The 22,386-nt window shown below is 41.5% G+C and overlaps 1 protein-coding gene and 1 long non-coding RNA gene across 2 annotated transcripts; one reads left to right on the top strand and one right to left on the bottom strand.

Moving 5' to 3' along the window:
* Positions 1-7: 7 nt before the first annotated feature.
* GPNMB (glycoprotein nmb) lies at positions 8-19,251 on the bottom strand. The gene is made up of 11 exons (XM_061464757.1): positions 19,073-19,251; positions 12,152-12,301; positions 11,297-11,440; positions 9,858-10,037; positions 8,580-8,738; positions 7,816-8,124; positions 6,271-6,393; positions 5,447-5,549; positions 4,322-4,527; positions 1,760-1,847; positions 8-995 (listed from the first exon to the last, which is right to left on the bottom strand). Exons 1-11 carry the CDS (start codon positions 19,140-19,142, stop codon positions 842-844), a joined length of 1,686 nt encoding a protein of 561 aa, XP_061320741.1. The 5' UTR covers positions 19,143-19,251; the 3' UTR covers positions 8-841.
* Positions 2,990-22,322, top strand: LOC133275042 (uncharacterized). The gene is made up of 3 exons (XR_009745377.1): positions 2,990-3,921; positions 4,263-4,347; positions 20,817-22,322. It is a non-coding gene; the product is annotated as an uncharacterized LOC133275042 (long non-coding RNA).
* Positions 22,323-22,386: the final 64 nt, after the last annotated feature.

Raw genomic sequence — 22,386 nt, 5'->3', positions numbered from 1 at the left:
CATACATGGAGAGCCCAGCACATGGGCCTCATCTTGTTGCTTGGGTATCTGTGGTCTAGTTTATAGTGAGACTTACACGCTGGTAGACATGTCCAGTAGGAAACTAAATGTGTCCAGCCCTATTTTCTGGCACTGAGGCCAACTGGCATGTAATGAGCTGCATCCATGCTGTTGAACCCTGCAAAACAGGGTGGCTGCTGCCAAACTCCTGGTGGGGCACAGTGCCTCTGGTGGTTCCCAGAATCTGGGGTTTGCTTGGTGGGGAGCTAGCTCACATGGAGCAAGACTGTGCTAGGACCTCCTAAACAGTGTAACAGCGTCAGCAGTTCAGTGGCAATGCCTGGGAATAGGCCATGGCACGTTGCATTCCACAGGCATAACACATGCTTGCCCCCTGTGTCTGTTTTTCTATTTCTTTCTAGCTAAGGCATGAATGCTGCTAAGGCAGTAAGTAGCTGTAAGGGACTGTGTGTTTAAGATGTAACTATTTACAAGGTTGGATTATTTGTTTAATTAGCCTTTTTTTAACCACCTGCAGATTGTGGATCTGATCATTTCTGCAGCTAATTAACCTGGAAGTCAGAAAACCCAGATAAAGGGTATGGGGTGAATCAGAACACTCTATCCTAGATCACAAGCAAGAACAGCAAGTACTCAAAACTATATCCTTGTTTTTGCAAAGGACTATTTTAGTGTTTCTAATTGCACCAAGCCCCCAAAAGTTAACATTCCGTCTATATGTGCTTTCACCTTACCCCTGTTTTTTTAATAAGAAAAAAGCATCAAAGGACAGTTCAGATATGAGTTCTATACGTAACCTAACCAGTGTTAGACTAAAGGTTTAAACAATGCCTGGTTTGCTTTTCAGCAGAGGATTTTTCTCAGTGCTACTAGGGAAGAAAATTGCTTTGAAATTGCTGAAGTAAGCAGTTAGTCCCTCATGGTTGTCTGCTTGTCCTGTGCTTCTCTCAATAGGCTTGTATTGCTTGTACCTCCTGCAAGGAATGTGCACAGTTAGTTGCTGAAAGCTGTTCAAATGAAAAGTCACATTTAGCATGTGACCAGTGTATAAGAGAATCATGTATTCATGACACATACTCTCTCTCCTCCTTCGCTTTTCAAACCCATCTAATGGTTAACAGTCAGCAGTGGTGACTAAGGCTTGGTTAATGAGAAGGTTCTGTTGCTCTGTGGAGGTGTTTCTTTCTCACCACTGGCTGCAAAGGGTGAGTCTTGGTGCAGTCTTAGCTTCATGAGAAACATCCAAGCTCATGATGCAGGAACACGTGCTTTTGTTAACTACTTTCCTGCATGCCCAGCACCCTTTCCCCAAAAATTTGCCAATTTAATGAAGAATGTTGATGATTAGTTCTTGATCTGTCAGTCATTAACAAAGACTTCTTCTGAGAGTTTTAGACCTAAATTTTGCTAGGTCTTAACTGCATATATGCATCACATCGGGTAGTTTGAGTTTGCTTACTGCTTTCATGCAGTTCCCAGGCCTCCTAGTATTACTGTTTGTGCTTATGAGCACAGAATGTGATTTCCTGTGGAAGTCTTGAATATTTGCATATTTTCCAATGGTTTTGTGGCTTAATCCAATAATCTCATTTTCTTGAATATTTACCATAATATTTGTGAATCACAATAAAAAAGAAACAAAAATATAGCTAATGCAAATTTGTTAGTTTTGTTAATTTAAAGTAATATTTTTGACAGTTCCTTGAACTGTTTTTAATACCAGAAACTAGCAACTTACTTGTAAAGGACAAAAGCCCCAATGGTGGCCAATACTGCCAGCACACCGAGGAAGATAAAGACACCTTCTGTTTTTCCTGATGATGATCCTAGAGTTCAGAAAGTAGTTTGATTAAAAATGAGCCTGGTTTTTACAGTGAAACAAGTAAAAGTGATGTTTTCTTTACAAAATCTGATTGCTGTACAGAGTGAAGTACACTTAATACTTCTAATATGCTAAACGTTGGAGGTCAGTGACTTTGGCAGGAGGTGGTACTTTCACAGCCTAATCAGTTTAATTCTGAGTTCCGCCAGTGTGAGTTAGGTTTTGCCAGTTTTCCCATATGAGTGAGACACATGGCTGCCCTTCCAGCATGGAAGGCAATGGAGAGTCTTGCTGGCACCCCATGAGGTGAGGTTGATTTACTCCTTACCAGTGCTATGCTAGGGGAACATTTACACCAAGAGTATGGGAGATGCAGTCTTTTCATGAGCTTTAATATTAGAATCAGCTTCAGTTTTCTCTTAGAGGTGATGACCAGGGGAAAGGGGATAAAAAACGGGTTTCTTAAATGTTACTGTTTGTTGCAGTCCCATATGCTAAGATTGCAGAGTGTGGCTGAGAGCTTTATGGACTTAAGCTTATTTACCTTATCCAAGAGCTGAGGGCTCTGCTATTTTAAAGTGCTCATTTCAGGAATGGAACTTAGAGCTCTGCCAGTTATTGAACTCTGCTCTGATCTGTCATCAACCATTTCACCTACATCTACTCCTAATTGCATCATATCTGATGGAAGAAGCCAAATCATTACAAATATTTTTTAAGTTCTGCTAAATATCTTAATTTTCAAGTCCACAGATTGTACCTTTATTGAATTTATGAACACTGAGATGCATCCTTGGTCCTCATATTAACAATAGTGTTTATACAATGAAGTATCTTAGAGGTGCATGTTTGATTCCCTTTTTAGTTATTAATTTATAATTGCTGTCTATGAAAATCAAGATATCAACTCAGGGTTTACCATTTACTTGGTATATTGCTGTCTATGAAAATCAAGATATCAACTCAGGGTTTACCATTTACTTGGTATATGTGCCTCTTATATTTCCCAGTTTGTTGACACAATTCTTTGTGAAGTCTTGACTTCATTCCTGGTTTACACAATATTTTAGCTGAGACTTTGGCAAAAGGGATTTACCTTATTTTATTAATAAGGTAGGTTCTTGGGCTAGTTTTCAAAGCAACATATACTGATGGGATGGGTCTAAATCATAGGATTCAACTCATTCAATAGCAGCTTAAGCAAGTTAAGTGCGGATGTTTTGTGCAATGCCTATGTAACCCAGGCACAGTCATGCCAGATTTCAAGGGCCAGATGTTTAGGCACCAAATACTCAAGCACCAGATAATGGGATTTCCAGAAATTCATAAATACTTGCTTTCTCTTGAACTGAGTGGAAAATTGTGGCACATGAGAAATGTTTGCAAACATTAGATGGGCTCCCTCAGAAGATTACTCAAATCAGCAACCTCTCTTAGATCCTAACTCTGCTTTGATTATAGCGGAAGCCCCAAAATGCATCTTAGATTTACCCTCTGGAGGAAACCTAGGAAGACCAGCCTTGTTAGGCTAAAGTTAGCTTCTGTGAATACAGTTCTGAAAAGTCTTGCTGCGTACTGATTGTCATCTGTAGGAGCTGGAATGCATTTATAGGTCAGGCATTGTGCCTTAGTCATCACAAATTGATTTTGGTACAACTAAATTTATACCTAGATTAAATAAAATCAGCCAAAACTACTGTGGCAAAGGGTCAGTTGCTTGGCTGATAGTAATTAAAGAGTTCAGAAGAGTCACTAGGACATTGTCGTGGGAGGTCAGGAGAGGAATGGAGTGTGAGCAGAGAGACAGCATGATCATTTAGACTTCTGACTGAGGCTGAGTTTAATACCTGGTTCTGTTAAAGACTGCTTGGATAATTATGAGCAAGACATAGTGATACTCATCCAACCAAAGGGAAACCTCCTGTTCTGAAATAGTTACCCTGGCCAGACTGTACACAGTCTTTCCAGAACCTGATTCATCTTTTCCTCATGTAGAAATAGAAACCTGGTCAAGGTTAATGGGCTACATAGAGGACCCAAGGCAGCCAGCTCAGCTACAGACTTTGATTCCGTCTCAAGTGAGCTGAATTCCTCGCTGTTTCTCTTATTTCTCCATGTGTGGATAGGCTGACTGGCCTGTCCCTACGTGCTTTTCTGCCCAACAGAATTATTCTGTGGAAAAATAAGTTATGGCTTAAGAACTGTTTATAGTCTGTGATACTGAAGGATTTGTATAATTACTGTACTCATTGGATCGTAAACATCAATGAAGCCAAGTACTAATATCTGAAATTCCCATAGGGAAATAATTGTGTCTTTATCTTTGCCTGGACTCTTACAAAAACTGGTGCAGTCTCAGCTGAGGCCTCCAGGCATAACCAAACCCCCATATAAATTCCTGTGCTCTTTTCCCCTGCAGAGAAGTAACCACCAGGAGAAGCTATTCACAGATGACCCACATCTGCTCTGTGGACTCACCTCCATTTACAGAAATCAGCGCGCTGGTAAGGGCTTGACTTGTGTCATCCCCCAAGGTGATGTTTATGCAGTATGTTCCAGGTTCCTCAAAAGCTCTCCTGATGGTGAGTAAGCATTCATCAGTGATGGTGACGGGGTCACATACCACAGACTTGGACTCCTGACATGTGGGGTCAGAAACTACTGTGCAGACGTCTGTGGGGAGACTGAGATGGGAAGAGAGAAGAACACATTACATCTCTGGAGTGACCTTAGCCCAGTTTATAGACACATTGCACTCATGCCCCAGTTTTATGCTGGTGTATTTTTACTGAAATGAGTGGCACTATAAAGATTTAAGAGTGTTTTATTAATATATTATGTATTTATTTTATACATAGCTGTACATTGTGTGTGTATATATATATCTATCTCTGTGGTTTTTTTTCTATAAAATGCATATATGCAATCTGTAAAATCATCTGTTTGGTTTACATATCATTTAACATTTTATGGAGATCACAGAATTACCTGCCTCAAAACATCTTATATAATCTGTTACCTTTAATACACATCATTAAGAAAGGAATGTGGATTCTTATGTATAGTATCATGTGCCAAAAAAGTGAACACTAACTTATGAGTGGTTAATTGTTATCCAGTTACATTACCAAGATGATTCTTGTACTTCTCAGTCCTCTCAACAATAATCCCCTTCTAGGAGCTAGGAATATTAGTGCAATGTTTTTCTATCCAAGAAATTGCTTGGACACATCCATTTACTTTTAAGTGTCAAAAAATCATAGACAGAAAGAAGGGGTTTCCTTCCAATTTCAGTAGACTGCTTCCCATTTTCCAGTAAGTGCTGAAATCTTGTCTTGGCCAAGAAAACACAAATTGTTTCTCTCTGCTATCTAGTTGTGGTTTTTTTTTACTGAGGCTTGACATTTGTTCTGAATCCTACAAGCCTGGCACTAAACCCTGTTTTCATAGTTTACAAATGAGACTTGCATTATCTTTAGTTCCAGTCAAGAAATAGAAACACTGCAGTTCCCAGCTTTTGTTCATGCAGCTGTATCTAAGCACAGACTGTGTTCCAGCACCTAATTAAAGAGGGAAGACTGGCAGTTTCATTCACACACTTACCTCCCTTGGCAGGTAACAACAAAGTCAACCAGTGAGTTTTCAGCTTGACTTTCTGTCATCTGGATGCTCATCATCTGTATAATATTTACCTCAAGGATTCCCTCTGGGAGAGGAAGCAGATGTCAGTGGTAGAACACATGACAAGCTCTGAAGTCTGTATGTACGGAACATCAAGTGTTTGGCTGATACTTGGTTCAGGTCTTGTTTTCCATAGCTTTCTCCCTCCCTTAGCACTCCTCTTGAGCAGTTTGAAAGCTGAGGGATTTTACAGTGCTTTTGCTTTGGGGCTGCTCCTTTCTGCTCTATTTTATTTTTCCATTATTATTATTTAGTTATTTATTTTACTGAGCCACTTTCCTGTCCCACTCCCTGTGACTTTTGTTCATGCCAAGGCCAATTCAACCTTATGTGACTCCCACCAGGCTAGTATGTTCCAGGTGTGGCAGGTTCAGAAGCTGATTATATAGAAAGTAGTGGTATGGTGCACATACCCACTAGCCATTTTCCAGCCTGAGTGCCTGGAAACACCGTATGTAGCATAGGGGGAGCCATCAGCAGGCATCCAGACCAGTGCCTGGCCTTGCATCTCTGAAATCAAGAGTCTATAATCTCTGCTATTTAGGTCTTGGCAGAGCGTGTAAAGAAACCAAAGTCAGCCAGTTAGCTGTCTGTGCATTAATCTCTTAAAATGTCAGCTATGTCCAGAGAAGGATCTTATTGTGGGTCTTGCGTATTTGATAAAATTGAACCTAAATAAATACTATCTCTACCATACATTGTTGTTAACCCCAGTCTTCCATTCAGGTGTTGACCCATATCCTTACCTACGACAGAGATACCACTTCTGTAGTATCCATTTCTGTAAATATGGCAGCCTTCATCTGGATTATCTTCCATTGACTCGACAGTGGTAGAATAGTCTTCATTAGAAGCTGCTCCAGCAATTACTGTTGAGTTGAAGGAGAAAGAATAGATGCATGGCTTTAGAACAAGTTCTGCTTAGAGGTATTCTGATCATGGCCATATGTCTCAACTATATTCATTACCTAGGTCATTAGTCACTTTGGTTTGCAGCTGTGCAGTCACATATGTATCTGTATGGGATCACAGTAATCAGCCTTAAAGAAAACACGTGCCCAGCTGTAGAACCCTGAGGTGTTCTGGGTAGCCTCACTCTAAAAGCCACCTTGCTAGTGAGCCATCTCTGTGAAATAGAAGTGAGACTGCAAGGTTTGATATAATTAAACTCTTCTTTAAAATTCCCAAATCAATTACAGAAGAAATCCAAAGGCCAATAAAGGGTTTAAAATGCTCTTTTAAAAAGAAGGTATTTCCTCATTGCTCTACATTACAGCTGGTGGAAAAATGAAGAGGGGAAGTGGTGAAAATTATATCTTTGCATTCATTTTTCATTCTCACTCAGCATTTTGGTAAAAGCACATGTTAAAATTCTGAAATTTGAAAAATATAGCCACATTTACAATTGAATAGTATTATAACTACCCAGCCTGAAACTGCTGGCCTTTTGCAAACCTTAAAACCACTGAGATGATAAACAAATGCTGAACATAATGAAAGTTATTTTGAAATGTGAAAGTGCATAAATTTAAAGTGGAAAAGCAGTTCTGGGATAATGCTACATGGAAATCCCATATTTTGGAATATGAGTAAGTTTATTTTCTAGTTTAATCCAATCTCATTTAGTTTCAGGTGGATGTTAATACAAACCAGAAAGGAACTGGTTAGAAGAGTGTTGTGAAATACCTCTGTCTCACTTAAAACTTACATCTTACCTCAGAGGGTGGTGCTGAGTAGGCAAGGCTAAAACCACCAGACCTGATATGGTAGAGGGTATAAAACTAAATCTATATGTACTGCATGTCCACATGAAGACCTTATATGCTGTCACTGTGGTGGTAGAACTGGATGTGTCATGTGTTAAATGTGTAAGTGATGGCTACCATAGAATCATAGAAGAGTTTTGAGAATCATTGAATGGTTTGGGTTGGAAAGGACCTTAAGATCATCCAGTTCCAACCCCCCTGCCATGGGCAGGAATGCCTCACACTAGACCATGTCACCCAAGGTTCTGTCCAACCTGGCCTTGAACACTGACAGGGATAGAGCATTTACCACTTCTTTGGGCAACCTGTTCCAGTGCCAATCGTTTCTCAGCCTTTCAGCTAAGATCAAATGTAGTGTAGAGTTTATGCTTATTGATTCTGTCTCTAAACCAATTTATAGAGGGTTTGCAGAGCTTTGCAGCTCTTTCATTGATGACAGTAAAACTTCTAATGGTATGAACCTAGAATATCAGAATTTAGTTTTAGCATAACTCAGAGTATCATCGCTGTTCAATAAACTCTTACCTGCTGAGGTGGGCAGTGGTGCAGTGGGTGTCACTGGCTTACAAGGTACAGGTATGATGGCTTGGACAGTTAAATTTGGAGTGAAGTTTCCTTGCAGAGTATAGGTGTGAGACACCACAGGACTGCTGGCTACAAATAAGCCACTTCCATCTCCAAAGTTCCACTTGTAAGAGATGGCAGAATTATTAAGATAGTAGCTGGGATCATGGATCTTCACATCAAATGTGATTGGTGAGTCTTTGATAAAAATGGAGTCTGAGATGTTGCGATCATGTTTTTGGAACATACTCACAGATACTGGAATTTTGTCTGGAGTGGGGGAAAAAAAGGAAGTAAATAATTAAAGCATACATACCTGGCTGCAAACAACAAACAGCAGCAAAGTTCCTGAACAGCAACAGTCAGAATGTGAGACATGAATATCTTTAACATGGGTTTCTACTTTAATTTGGTTTACTGATCTGAGGGTGAATGTCAGTAGGAAACAGTTACCCAGAAACAAATGAGGAATCCCAGGCATCTGTGGAATATTGCATTTCCTCTCATAAATAATTTTTCATTACAAAGTAGAGGTATCACAACTGAGCTAGATACAAAGGTCAATTACACTACTCAGAGCAATTTACCAGAGATTCCACTTTCATATCAAAAACCTTTCTTAGGCCAATGTCTTCTTTTTGTGCCAGATAATGCTTGTGCTGAATTCTTTTAACACCTAAACAATACCCCCAATATTTTATTACAGTTTATTCTGGCACACTCACCTGTCACAACATAAATGGCACTTGCTCTTGCAATTGGAACGTATGATGAGTGCCCTCTCCTGTAAATGGATACTGCCATCACGTGTTTGCCAAGAGTGATATTTGCTGTGTTGACTGAAAACATTGCTGAAGATCGTCCAGTTCTCTGATAGTACTGACCTGAAACACAACATGAAGTTTTCTCCTTCAGCCAAGCTACAAGTTGTTTTAAGAGAAGCAATATATCTGTGAATCTTGGATTGTCTAACACAAAATGAATAGTTTAGAATTGTGTTTGTTACTTGGCAGGTGGGTTTTGGAAGACTGAATATTTTTACAATGTGTTTACTCCCATTATTTATGTGGGTTTTTTTGAAGGTGTCAGAAACATGCCCCAAATTTCAATAATCTAAGAAAAATTAGCACCTGTATCTTTCCAAAGCAATTTTGTTACATTAAGTCATTAGGATTATGTACTGGATGTTGTTACCTCTTAGGCACTTTAAGTGATCTTGTGTTTGCACTTTCAGTGTAGCAAGAAGATATAATACCTCTTTCTTCATACCCTAGAGCCCTTTGTGTACGTTTGCTTATTTGTCTTTGTAACAGCTCTTGGGGTAGGTATTACCTCTACCTAAAATTTGGGACATTATTATTGTTACTACTCATGCTGATACTGATGATAATATTGATTTAGCCCAGCTAACTTAGGATACTAAGATTTAGTATGTAGCCAATGGCAGGAATAGCCCAACAGTTACATTCCCTGGAGCTGGAAATGCTGAAAATTGGCATCTGCAACCAGAGCAGTACCACACAGTCAGTGGCAGTTTTCAGTTATCCAGAGGCAAGAAGTGCTGCACCATTTAACCAATCTGAAGATACACAGTGCTATGGTCTCTCTTAAAGGTAAGGATCTGAAGTGGCAGTGAGTGGTCAACAAATCATCTGACTTACCTGCTCAGACCCATCTGACCCCTTCCTAGAAAAGGAACCTGCTCAGACCCATCTGACCCCTTCCTAGAAAAGGATCTTTGGGTACTACTGAAATTACTTTTCTTCAGTGGTAGTACTGTGAATGCAGATTTAAAGAGAATCTCCTGGTAATTCATGATTTCCAGGCAAAGCAGCTGATGGCCTCTCTGGAATGTGGTGAATGAATTTGGGATCTCCACTTAAGAGTGTGAAATCCTTTTTAAAGGACTTCTAATAACATACTTGACAATTGAGCTGCAGAATGCAGAATGAATATAAGCTTTGCAGTGTCAGCCAAACCAAAGGATGTGTTACGGTACTAACCAAACGTGTGAAACACGTAGACAAAGTTTCTTCTCCTCCAGCCAGGATAATGAGGGAAAGGTCTCCCATCTGGGAATACGTTATGGCTGTGGTTGCTTGTGCAGTTTTCCCAGCCACAGTTGTCAATCCATTCAGTCCAGTTGTAGACATAGACTTGCTGATCTTGGGAAACTGGAAAATCTAAGTGTAGAAATAGGACATGAGAAGTGTGCAGAAAGGCAGGGAGCAGGAGGCGGACACCCCAGTTTACAGCAGTTACAAGAGGTTTTAAACATCTAAAACGAGGTTTTAAACATTCTAAAGTTGTGCTTTGTTTTTTAATGTAAACACACCATTATTCTGGCTTGGCATTATTTTATTTAGAAGCTTAAAAAAGCTTTAATGTCACGTGGGCCAGACAGTTTGAAACTCCTTGCCCAAAACTTGCTGTTGACTACACAGGATGCTACTGTTTCACTGGAGTTAATGGGGCTACCTGAACCTTTGGCAAGCAGAATCTAAAATGGTGAATAGCAATAGCAGCCACGGAAGTGCTGTGAGGAAGTGACTTTGTTTTGCTAGAAAAGTTTCTATGGCACCTTTAAATAACTCAGACATGACTTTCAGTTCCTTTCTTAATAATGAGAAGGCAGTTTCTTTCCCCAAACAGCAAAACAGATCTTAAGTAGAGAATGGATGTCAGCTGTTAACAAAACATTAGGCAATCAAAAAGTAGAACTGAGGCTGACAGAGTTGCTGACATGCCTTGAAATGGAAATTGGTTTGATCTGTAAAACAATTTGTTGAACATTTACGAATTCAGAGGAGGAAAAGTACAGCAGCCTGTTCTGCTCTAGATCCAGAAGCTTCAAACATTGGGATTATGATAGTTTTTTTGCTCTGTGTGATGGTAAATAAGCTGAAAAAGATGATTCTCTGATGAAAAGATTGCTTGATTTTTAAATTCTGTGTTTTCATCTTTGTTTTTAAATCTTAAAATGTGGGAATGTGAGATTTACTCTTTCCAAAGAGTTTTTCAAGATGCAGATAATGGTTAGCGTGTTCTACAATTCCCAACTGGGAAAAATAAATAAACCAGCTGTATAAATTGACAGCTGTATAAATTTTGGAGAACACAGTGTGACTGTGCAACCTTGTGACTGAGTTGAAGAGCAGTAACAACTTTGTTAGGAAGCAAAATTAATATCACTGGTTTGTGAAGGCAAATCTTCAATTAGTTGGTCATTATATATAGTGGGTACAGAACAGTAAACATACCATAGCAATCTTCTGAGGAGAGAACCTGGTGTAGCACAGGTTAGACATGAGTGTAGTTACCAGTTAAAAGCGCCATGGCGTGTCATAGGATGTACCTATGTTGTTTTCAAGGATTCATGACCTGTTCACATCAGCAGCAAAGTCAGACACGTGTACAGTGCAGGGAGATTGCAGTTACCTACCCTGGGTACAGTTTCTCTCATATACTATGTTGCCGTCATTATCTTCTTTCTGGCACTTGGGAAACTGGAGAGTTACAACAAAAGTCACATTGGATCCTACCAGTGCTGGGCTGTCAGTGTCCAATTTGACTGTCACCCTTCCGCCTGTAGAAAAGAAAATTGGTCTTCACTGCAGTAAAAGATGCATCAGAGCAGCAGCTACCTGCAGCTGTGCACTATTTACATTAGAAATGCTTTATTGCATCCTCTAAGGGGGTTTATGCTTCTAAGGGGGTTTATGCTTCTAAGTCACTTGCACTCTTATCTAAACCCCAACTTAGAACAATCAGAGGGATTCATCATTTCTCTCCACATCATTTAGTGGTCTGTCACCAATTTCCTTCTGAGAGCTAAGAATATGGAGTTTTACTCACAGGGGTCAAAGGAGAATATTTTTGTTTCTCTCCAGAGATACAGCCTTTAGACCTCAGCTCAGACCAGGTGATGATAAACAGGGTCTTCACCAAAGTCATCAAGCTAAAGCCCACAATGCACTACCAAGGTAGCAGTTGAAGCTGTCGGTCCTCTAGGGCGTATTTCAAGTAATGGATTGTCCTAGAGCCATCAATACTTCATAAATATTAATGTCTGAGGCTATGAGTCATGGAAAGTCATTTCCTGTAACAACTCACTGTTCTGCTTCCTCAGAAAATGCCCTGGGAATGGTATCAGAGCCAACTGTCTCTAATTTGCTGTTCCTCACAGCAGTGATGGATATTGCCCCAATGAAAAAGCACTATAGCACCTGTGCACTTCAGTGAGGTGGATTTTCTGGCCAATTTTTTCAGTGTATTTGAAATGCATATGTGCAATCACCTTTCCAGCAGTCCTTCCATCTGGGATCTCCTTCTTTCCAGAAAGGATAAAGCTTTTCATTCCATTTATTTTGATCACTAGACCAGCCTTGCAGCTTCCTGTAGGATATGACAGGAGAAGTACTTCCCTGGCCCAGCACATCTTGAAACCCTGGAGAAAAAATGAACATGCCATGTAATAGCATTTTCCTTACCACTCTAAAAGGCATTGCTCTTATGCTGAACAGCTTTCCTATTATGACTATATTCTTGTTCTGATTAGAAAACTCTTCACTAGGAGAAAGTTACAGAGTTTTATCATTGCAGCTATAAATATATCAACTATAACCAACATAAAGACAATTCCACCATTGTCAGACTGACACGCTTTTACTTGCACTATTGCAAGCTTTCCAGAGAAAGAATAAAAGAATAAGAATTAAACTTAGCTAGAGGTATTAAAGATAACAGGAAGGGATTCTACAAGTACATAGCAAATAAAAAGCAGACTAGGGAGAATGTAGGCCTCCTCAGGAAGCTCTCAGGAGAACTGGCTACTCAGGATTTGGAGAAGGCTGAGGTTCTGGATGACTTCTTTGCCTCGGTCTTCACTGGCAAAGGCTCTGACCAAACCACCCAAGTCTTGGAAGGCAGATGCAGGGACTGTGAGAATGAAGACCCTAGGCTCACTGTAGGAGAGGATCTGGTTCGAGACCATCTTAAAAATCTGAACGTGCACAAGTCCATGGGACCTGATGAAATCCATCCGCGGGTCCTGAAGGAGCTGGCGAATGAAGTTGCTAAGCCACTGGCCATCATATTTGAGAAATCATGACAGTCAGGTGAAGTTCCTGACAACTGGAAAAAGGGAAATATAACCCCCATTTTCAAGAAGGGGAAAATGGATGACCCGGGGAATTACAGACCAGTCAGTCTCACCTCTGTGCCTGGCAAAATCTTGGAGCAGATTCTCCTGGAAGGCATGCTAAGGCACATGAAAATCAACAAGGTGCTTGGTGACAGCCAGCATGGCTTCACTAAGGGGAAATCCTGCCTGACCAGTTTGGTGGCCTTCTATGATGGGGCTACAGAACTGATGGACAGGGATAGAGCAGTTGATGTCATCTACCTGGACTTGTGTAAAGCGTTCAACACTGTCCCACACGACATCCTTGTCTCTAAATTGGAGAGACATCAATTTGATGGATGGACCGCTTGGTGGATAAAGAACTGGCTGGATGGCCGCACACAAAGAGTTGTGGTCAATGGCTCAATGTCCGGCTGGAGACCAGGAACGAGTGGTGTCCCTCAGGGATCGGTGTTGGGACCGATCTTGTTCAACATCTTTGTCGCTGACATGGACAGTGGGATTGAGTGCACCCTCAGCAAGTTTGCCGATGACTCCAAGCTGTGTGGTTCGGTTGATACCCTGGAGGGAAGAAATGCCATCCAGAGGGACCTTGACACGCTTGTGAGGTGGGCTGATGCCAACCTCATGAAGTTTAACCATGCCAAGTGCAAGGTCCTACACCTGGGTCAGAGCAATCCCAGGCACAGCTACAGGTTGGGCAGAGAAGAGATTCAGAGCAGCCCTGCGGAGAAGGACTTGGGGGTGTTGGTTGATGAGAAAATGAACATGGGCAGGCAGTGTGCGCTCGCAGCCCAGAAAGCCAACCATATTCTGGGCTGCATCAAAAGGAGCGTGACCAGCAGGTCGAAGGAGGTGATCCTGCCCCTCTACTCCTCTCTTGTGAGACCTCACCTGGAGTATTGTGTGCAGTTCTGGTGTCCTCAACATAAAAAGGACATGGAACTGTTGGAACAAGTCCAGAGAAGGGCCACGAGGGTGATCAGGGGACTGGAGCACCTCCTGTATGAAGACAGGCTGAGAAAGTTGGAGCTGTTCAGCCTGGAGAAGAGAAGGCTGCGTGGAGACCTCATAGCAGCCTTCCAGTATCTGAAGGGGGCCTATAGGAATGCTGGAGAGGGACTCTTCATTAGGGACTGTAGTGACAGGACAAGGGGTAACAGGTTAAAACTTAAACAGGGGAAGTTTAGATTGGATGTAAGGAGGAAATTCTTTCCTGTTAGGGTGGTGAGGCACTGGAATGGGTTGCTCAGGGAGGTTGTGAATGCTCCATCCCTGGCAGTGTTCAAGACCAGGTTGGACGAGGCCTTGGGTGATATGATTTAGTGTGAGGTGTCCCTGCCCACGGCAGGGGGGTTGGAACTAGATGATCTTCAGGTCCTTTCCAACCCTAATTATTCTATGATTCTATGAAAAAGGTCTAAAACGTTTTGATCATATCAGAGCAATTGTTTGTATGAATGGATATAACCCTGCAACAATCAGGCTGGTTGTACAGATATTGCTTGATTGGTGATGGCTTTGTGCTTGCCTGTAAAACGCTAACAGGATAAATTCACTCAGTGTCTGAATTATGCTCTAGTGGAAGTTATGCCGGGAATTAACTTTGACCCAGTGAAGCTGCTTTGGTGAGTTGGCTGGTTGGTTGGGTGGGAGGGGTGGAATCAATTGTAACAGAAGCTGGTATTCCCAGAAAAGGAAATTTAGAGCTGAATAGTAAATTCAATGTGTTTATAAGACAACAACAAAAACATATGAACTTTCATGCCTATTACTTTAAAATGGCTCAGATATTAAATCACTTTAATAACCTCTTTCTTCTCATATTACTACAAATGACGGGCTCAAGCTTTTCCCAGGCCTTCTAGGATCTGTCTTTCTGTCACAAAGTACACATAATGAAAAGCAAAGAAAATAGCCAAGTAACCTGTAGGAACACGTCAATAACTGTGGGATGCCATAAAAAGATGTTCCTAAGTAGGCTCATAGGCAGGGTCCCATGAATGCCTGGAGGCCTTAAACAACTCTGTCATGTTAATCAAGTAACTGCTGGGCGTGCCATTCAGTCACAACATCAAGGGATTTCTGGTTTTCATGGCTTCATTTTAAAGGCAGCTGATGCTGAATGCTGCTGAGGTTTATACCCAAGTACAACAAAGAGCTGGATCACTTCAAGGAAAATGCAGAGACCTGTAAGAAGGGCAAGAATATCCCTGTTGCTGTAATATAACTGGCTGTGCTGGAATTCCTCCAAGTTTTGGGAAAGGTACAGAGCAGGTATAGCCTGTCTAAGCACAGTCTTTACGGGCATGTGACTCCTAATTTTACTGCGAGGGAGAACCAGAGAAACAGCACTGCAGAAGAGCTGCTTCCTCTTGATGTTTCATTGCCCAGTGAAATTTCTGCTGGGCAGGAAGCACACCCCTTGGCCAGTCCCATCTCAATGGTCTCTCTGAACTGATGCTGGTAACTCTCTCTCCCAGGACCGAAAAGTTCAAGGAAGAGAACAGATTTTGCCTGCAGACATACTCTCCCACAGTCTTTTGCCCTACAGGAACACTCCACAGTCTCACTTAAATCACTTGATCGAGTTTTTCTTCCAAATTTAATATATTTTGATGTGAGCAAAGCATAAAGCGTCATGACTGATATTTATTTCATGGTCTGTATCACATGCTGTATTGTTTTCAGTCTTGATCAGAAGGTAATGTTGTCCTTCAGAAACTTTTGTCAGGAAAAAAACAGATTAGCAACTATAAAAGTGTTTCACAAAGGCTTGTGAAGTTCAATTACATTTTAGGTCATTAAATTGATGTGCCATCTTATTTGAAAGCAAGTGACTGGGGACTTTTCCTGATTTCTTTTTCTCATTCTCTTTGATTTTTTATCTAAAATTTAATAAATAACAATGTTTTGGCTTTGTCAGATCAAAACATTTCAATCATTGTTTTCTTCCCAAATGCTTGATTCATCAACAAGAGCTGGAGCACTTTTAATTTTATAAATGCTTTTAATTTTGAATCTTCAATAACAAGCCTTGAATTCATAAGTCATTTTCTTGTCCAGCTTTGGTAATAATTGTGGTCACTGCTCCTAAATCACAAGCTCCTCAGGCATTTCTGTGCCTCCCTGATGTGCTTTGTTTATTTCAATCAAATATAAAACATTTTACAAGCTTCAGGACAAGACAAAGACATTTTTTCAGACGAGCAAAGACTTCAGCACTGGTTTCTCTAACACATGGAACTGAAGATTTTCAGTTGCTGAATTTAAAGGACCAAAGGCTTTAATGTATTTCTCCTTTAACAATGAAAACCACTCAAGAACAGATGTTGGTCATAACCAAAATGAGAGCAATTCACTTCAAAATAGAGAGACTAATATTACACTCAAAGGAACTGATTACTGTAATAGTTTTGGTGAGGTGATCATAGGAGAAAAGATCTTTCTTACACTCTGATTGACTTTCTTCCTTCTCATTCTGGTTTTCATTTTGGTGAAAAATGTAGCAAAGACAAGAAATTCAGCATTTCCTGTGATAGTGTGTTAGCCATGACAGAGAGAACAAAAGCCAGTACTGTAACAACAGCAACAAAAAGATGACCCAGCTGAAGAAGTTGAAAGGGTATTATAAGTAAGAAGGCTGATAGGGCTCAGCTAAGATGACGGAAAATAATGTGAGCTTTCTAAAGTTATGTATAGAAAAGTAATAAAGCAGGACAAAAAAAAAAAGGAATTTGAGGAACAACTTAAAAAACATCAAACTTACTAATTATCTTTTTTTTCAAATACAAAAGTAGTAGAGAGCTTGCCAGAAAGTCTGTAGGGGCAAAGGATGATGTAGATACAAAAGAAGCATTCAGGGATAATAAAGGGATAGCATGAAAGTTAAGTATATTAGTTTAAATTTTCATTCACAGAAGAGGAGCGTAAGAGGTTTCAGTGCTAGAATTTTTCTTTGCGATGATGGAGAATCTCTCTCAAAATGAAGTGTTGGCACAAAAGAAAAATAAAATAATAGAGCAAACCAAAATGATGAAGAAGTTGGCTAGATAGGATAGCTCACAAAGTATGGACGTTATTCAAGAGTGAAATAAATGAGCTATTAACCGTAGCATGTAACATCTTGTTTCAAAACTGCTTTAGTGGCCAAGAAACAAAAGTTGGCAAATGTGATGACAGTGTTTAAAAACTGTTTAAAAACACTTCCAGGGAAGATTTAGAGGATTACAAAAAGTTTGAGGCTCAAATTGGAGAAGCTTGTAAAAACAGCAGTGAGGAACAGAATTAGCAGATACAGTGCATTAATATGATATGCCATGAGAGCAGTGCGTTCCTCACAAATGGATTCGAGTTACGCTGAGGGAGCCAGAGAGCATGGGAGCAGGGCTGGCCTGCTTGTTATTGTCTGCTTGAGTTCCAGACAGCATTTGGTGAAGTCCCACAGTAAAGGCACATAAAGGGTCTGTGTTACCATGGAGTAAGAATGGAGGAATTCACATGAATAAAGAATTGATTAAGATACATGAGCCAGAAGTTAAAGTGTCCAGTTTTCTCAATTGCTGAAATAATTTTTAATGTTCATAATCTGGAAAACAGATTTAAGCTGCTGAAGAGAGCATCTGAAACTAGTAGACGGAAGGACTTAAGAGGCTCAATGACTCAAGAATAAAGCTGTACTAAATTCAGCATAGTTAAATGTAACTGACAGAATGAGGGGCCCTGAACTAGCTATTGCTACTCAGAAGCAAGGTTTTGGAGCTTTACAGTTTTGAATGCAGTGCTCATTGGTAGCTGTAAAACTATGAAAAGGTTAGATAGAGACCAGAGATGAAATTGTCATTACAGCATTGTAAAATTCCATGTATGTTCATGTCTTAAACACTTCACGCTGCTCTGTTCTCTGCAGATCAAGCAGGGTATAAGGAAACAAAGTTCAGAGCTAGGTGGTGAGGATGCTACAAAGGGTTAGAATTGTTTCTATATGAGGAACAGCTAAATAAACTGTGTCTTGAGCCTGGAGAAGGGGTGACAGAGCAGAATTCAAAGCCAGAATGATGAACACCATGGAGGCAGGAGCAATTTGTCGCTCTTTCTGGAAGTACAGAAGTTAAGGCGAATGAAATGAAACCAGCAGGTTACAGGTTCTAAGCGCACAAAGGGTATTTCTTCACACAAAGCACAGTTAAGGTGTGAAATTTCTTGCTGGCAGCCTATTGTGTGTTTGTCAAAAATTTACACAGTTGTAATCAAAACCCAAGTGCATGAATGGGTGGAAGAAAAGTACAGGAAAAACTGTTAAATACAATGACTACATCTGACAGAGGCACTTCTAGTGCTGGGAAGGTGTCCTGAGTAAATGCCAGTATACGCTTGCCTGGTTATACACCTCTTACTGTGTCCCATTGGAAAGAGTTACAAGGCTAGATGGACCCTCAGCTGGACCACAGCTTTTAACTTCTTCACTTTCCTTACTGTAGATTCTGTAATTTAAGCCTAAAATCCCATTTCTGGGATCCCAGCCCTGAACTCAGGAACTCAACCTAAGACTTGAGTCAAGCTGGGAGCCCAGAAAAAAGCAAAGGACCAGCCCTGCGCCTGCTCACTGTGGCTTTAGGATTTAATTCCTCAGCTGGGCTCCCCGGGTTTGGGGATCCACAGGTCAGGGCATCCCAGTGGGGAGCACTGCCTCTGACCTGGCTTCTCCCAGCCACAGCTGAGCTGAGCAACCTGGGAGAAGTCCATTCTACATGTGCCCTTCTAGCCACGCTTCAGCTGGGGAGCTATTGCTAGAAATGTGTTGAAGTGAGCCAAGACTGAGCCAAGGCACAGTCAGCGCTGTGTATCTGTGGAGCTCAGGGAATCAATAACTGAACAGCTCTTGGAGTATTTTTCTAGCTCAAGTGACATTTCTACCCAGAGCCAGACAACCCAAGTGGAGCTGTCACCTCCTGCTTCCCAAGCACACCTCCAGCAACCTCTGCACCTGCACGGAGCAGCCATTCTTACTGCCCTGGCTCAGGACATTGAACCCGCAGGGACAGGGAGAGGGGACAGGGTGAAGGAGGCACTCACGTGTGGCAGCAGCACACAGCACTGCTTCGGCCAGGAGCAGGAATCCGAGGTGTCGGCGAGCACCGCTCATGGTGCTGGAGCCCCTGCGTCGGCTCAGGGGAGCAGAGAGTGCCCGGTGCCTGCACACGGTAACTCCTCCGGTCCCCACTGAGAAGTGAGACTGAAGTTTCCCCACTGCTCTGCTTTCCGATTAAATGAAGGGCCCCGGGACTCATCATGTGATGGAATTAAGCAGAGATGCATGATTTTGTATTCAGCTTCTTTCGGCTCATGTGCTTATGACTCACTCCTTTTGCTTTCAGCATTCCCTGGGATTTCTGAGAGACCTGTTTGGAGCCACACCATTTACCTTGCGGGCATTTTTATACTGGTTTTGCACTATGATCAATTTTTGTACTTAATTTGTTTTTAAATTAGGAACACTTATTTCCAGAAATCCAAATTAACTCTTGCCCCAGCTTGATTTGCAAGCATTACAGCAACAGCTCACTGCATTTGCTGGACCCATCACTACTTAACCTTGTGTCTCTCCCCACATCCTGGGCAACAGCTGTAGACTAAATGGAGATGGGCCAATTCTAACACATCTCTGGCCTTGGCTCCTGATGAGAGTTGATTGTAAAGGAAAATGTTATTTAGACATTTAGCAGGCACATGCATGCACCGTTTAACAACAGCTGCACAATACAATGTGTGAGGTGCGATCACAGACCATATGTAGTGATGGCCAGTCAATATCTAGCTCACAAGTTGCTATGACCTACACACAGACAAGTACTTCATTGTATTTATTTCATGGTGTGCTGAGATTACAGAAAAGCAGACTTTGCTGCCCAAGCTAGTAACAAAGTACAACCAATGGCTCAAGAGGAATAGCATAATACAGGCAGATTTGCAAACACTACACTTAATGGCTCAAATTCAGGTTCCCCATGCTTCACCAGCCCAGGTGTTCTCTTGCAGACAGTGCAGCAACTCAATTTTGTGCAGCCCTGGCAACCTTGTGAGGTTTCTTCCTTCTGTTTGTAGCAAAGAACAAGCTTTGGTGAGACAACATGGCACGGAAACAAGTATGGAGTTCAGTAGTGTTTTCAGTGATGCCAAAGTATAGCACTGGCAAGTGAGACATTGGCTAGCCAGAAAGCAACAAGTTGGGCAACACTAAAACAGTTTTGTTTTGGGCAGGGCCAGTGGAAGTCTCTAAGTCCAAGTCACTTTCAACGCAATGAAGGCATTTCCCAGTGGAAGGAGGTTTCAGAACTGAGACTACTCACTATTTTGGGGTTTATTTGTTCTTTGTTCCTTCCATTTTTCTACAATTTGCTATTGGTTAGCTGGTTTTGTCATTACTCAGGGCACCCCAGCCAGCATTTTGCTCAGTAACTCAGGCTCTGATGTACACTCGTGCATCTTACGTACATAGACTCTGTGCTTCAGCACCCTCCTGGCTGGAGCCAATCTTCCCTCATCTGCCAGCCAAGGAAAAGGGTGAAGGCAATAGCCTTAGGGATACCAAGCTTGTTTGAACTAAGTCCTCGTTATCTGGCAGAAAGGAGAGGGAGCATAAATCAAAGTCTGTGACTGATTATGCAAAAAAAAAAAAGGAGTGCAGCATCCTCATGTGATTGTTGCTTTTTTTATTCAATCAACTGTATTCCCAGCTGACATGTCAGGCTTCTAAACCATTCACAATTATTTTTTAAACCATGTAGGACATTAACATCTTGCACTCCTTTGTTTCCAGGTTGTTGATCCTAGAAACGAAAAGTGACCTTCAAACAGCGTGCTTCAGCACTGGGGTCCTGAATCTAAAGTCTGCTGTAGAGAAAAGAGGTTTGAATGCCCATTCCCACCAGGGTTTTGAGGACCTCCAGAGGAAAACTGCTCACAACAAATGCCTGTTAATTAAAAAGATTATCAGCCTAAAAACAATAACGTTGGTTAGGATGGAATTCTTCGCCATGTCATTTGAGACATGAAATTGTTACTTGAAGCACTGAGTGACACTCTCAATAAGGGCCAGCTGGTGGAAATTACTAAACATGTTGTAAATAGAGTTTGGAGGCACTGAGGATTAGGCCTGTGGTTAGAGGAATCAAAACCCACCCGGGCTGGGGTAATGACTAAAAGGTGGCCATGCTGTGACACTCCTGTCCTTCCCTTCTTCCTCCTCAGCTCATGCGCCTTAGACTACGCATTCCTGAAGGGCTGACACGGGAAATGGTTGGATTCGCTTGTGCTGTGGCTGCAGCAGACACTGTCAGCAAGAAAAGAGGGGAGGAGAATGCCATAAGAAGGGAAGAAAGAGGAAGGAGAAACAGAGGTGTAAAAGGAGTGAAGAGAAGACTAAAAAAGCCAAGGAAAAGTATGAGAAGAGAAGGCTGAAGGCTCTGAAAACTGAGCTGATTTCTCCAAGGGTCTCAGCTGTAGCTATGAAAATGAGTCCACCTGAAACACTGAGGAGTTGCTTCAAATCAGTTGATCATCACCAGCTCTTAAATTAACTTTATAGCTTTTACATCATTATTCTTGGTCTCTGAGAAACAGCTTTGCAGATAAAGCAACTGAACTGAATTGTGCAGCTGTAAAAGAGAAAAGATTTAAATTATAGCCTAAATATTCTCCCAGCAAAGAAGAACACATTCAGAGAGATTTAGGGCTTAATCTGACAAAGAAGTGGGTGGGTAGGAGGTGCTTGGTACTTCACAGCTTTAGCACCTCAGTTATTAAAACTCATTGAGGAGATATACATCTCTGCTACCTGAAGGCCTGTCAGATGACAGGGTGTGAACACATCATGTGTACCTGCATGTCTAGACTGTGACAGAGCTGGCATGCTCGCACTGCTATCACACTGCCATCGACATTAGTACAGGAATTGTTAATCACTGCTCACAGAAACCTTAAAATCAAGGGGATAAAAAAAAGGGGGGATTTGAAGGATGAACTTGGCTTTTGGCCAAACCAGCAAAGGAAAACGAGACAATCTTGTTCTGGCAACCATCTACTTTAAGTAAATGCTGTCTGCCATGACCAGTGGTCTCTTGAGGGAACTCTGCTTGAGGCTGAACAAATCCCTTTCTGGGAAGAAATCATCTGTGTCTCGCATCACACAGGGCATTGGCCATCAGCTGACTGAACTGAACATGTAAACAAAGCTGTGCTGGCAGTCAGGAGTCTTGCTTGTTATACAGGGGAAAAAAAAGCTCTGCAAAAGCTCATGATCCATTTATGGCACCATCCAGGTCAGTTTGTCACTGAAAAATGAATTAACCATGGACAATCAGGCTTTTAGTAACTCCAGCATCTTCATT

The sequence above is a fragment of the Pezoporus flaviventris genome, unplaced genomic scaffold, assembly GCF_033815535.1.
Source record: "Pezoporus flaviventris isolate CSIRO_AGI_PZ_B2104156 unplaced genomic scaffold, CSIRO_AGI_Pfla_v1 ptg000037l, whole genome shotgun sequence".
NCBI lineage: Eukaryota > Metazoa > Chordata > Aves > Psittaciformes > Psittacidae > Pezoporus > Pezoporus flaviventris.
Note: the sequence above shows the minus strand (reverse complement) of the source record. Positions and strands in the feature narration are given on the sequence as shown.

Coding starts and splice junctions, on each gene's coding strand:
- GPNMB (XM_061464757.1), bottom strand. CDS start 19,142: ATGAGCGGTGCTCGCCGACACCTCGGATTCCTGCTCCTGGCCGAAGCA. Junction 10,038..11,296: donor TGAGAGAAACTGTACCCAGG/GTAGGTAACTGC, acceptor TTCTACACTTAG/ATTTTCCAGTTTCCCAAGAT. Junction 8,125..8,579: donor TGCCATTTATGTTGTGACAG/GTGAGTGTGCCA, acceptor CCCCCACTCCAG/ACAAAATTCCAGTATCTGTG.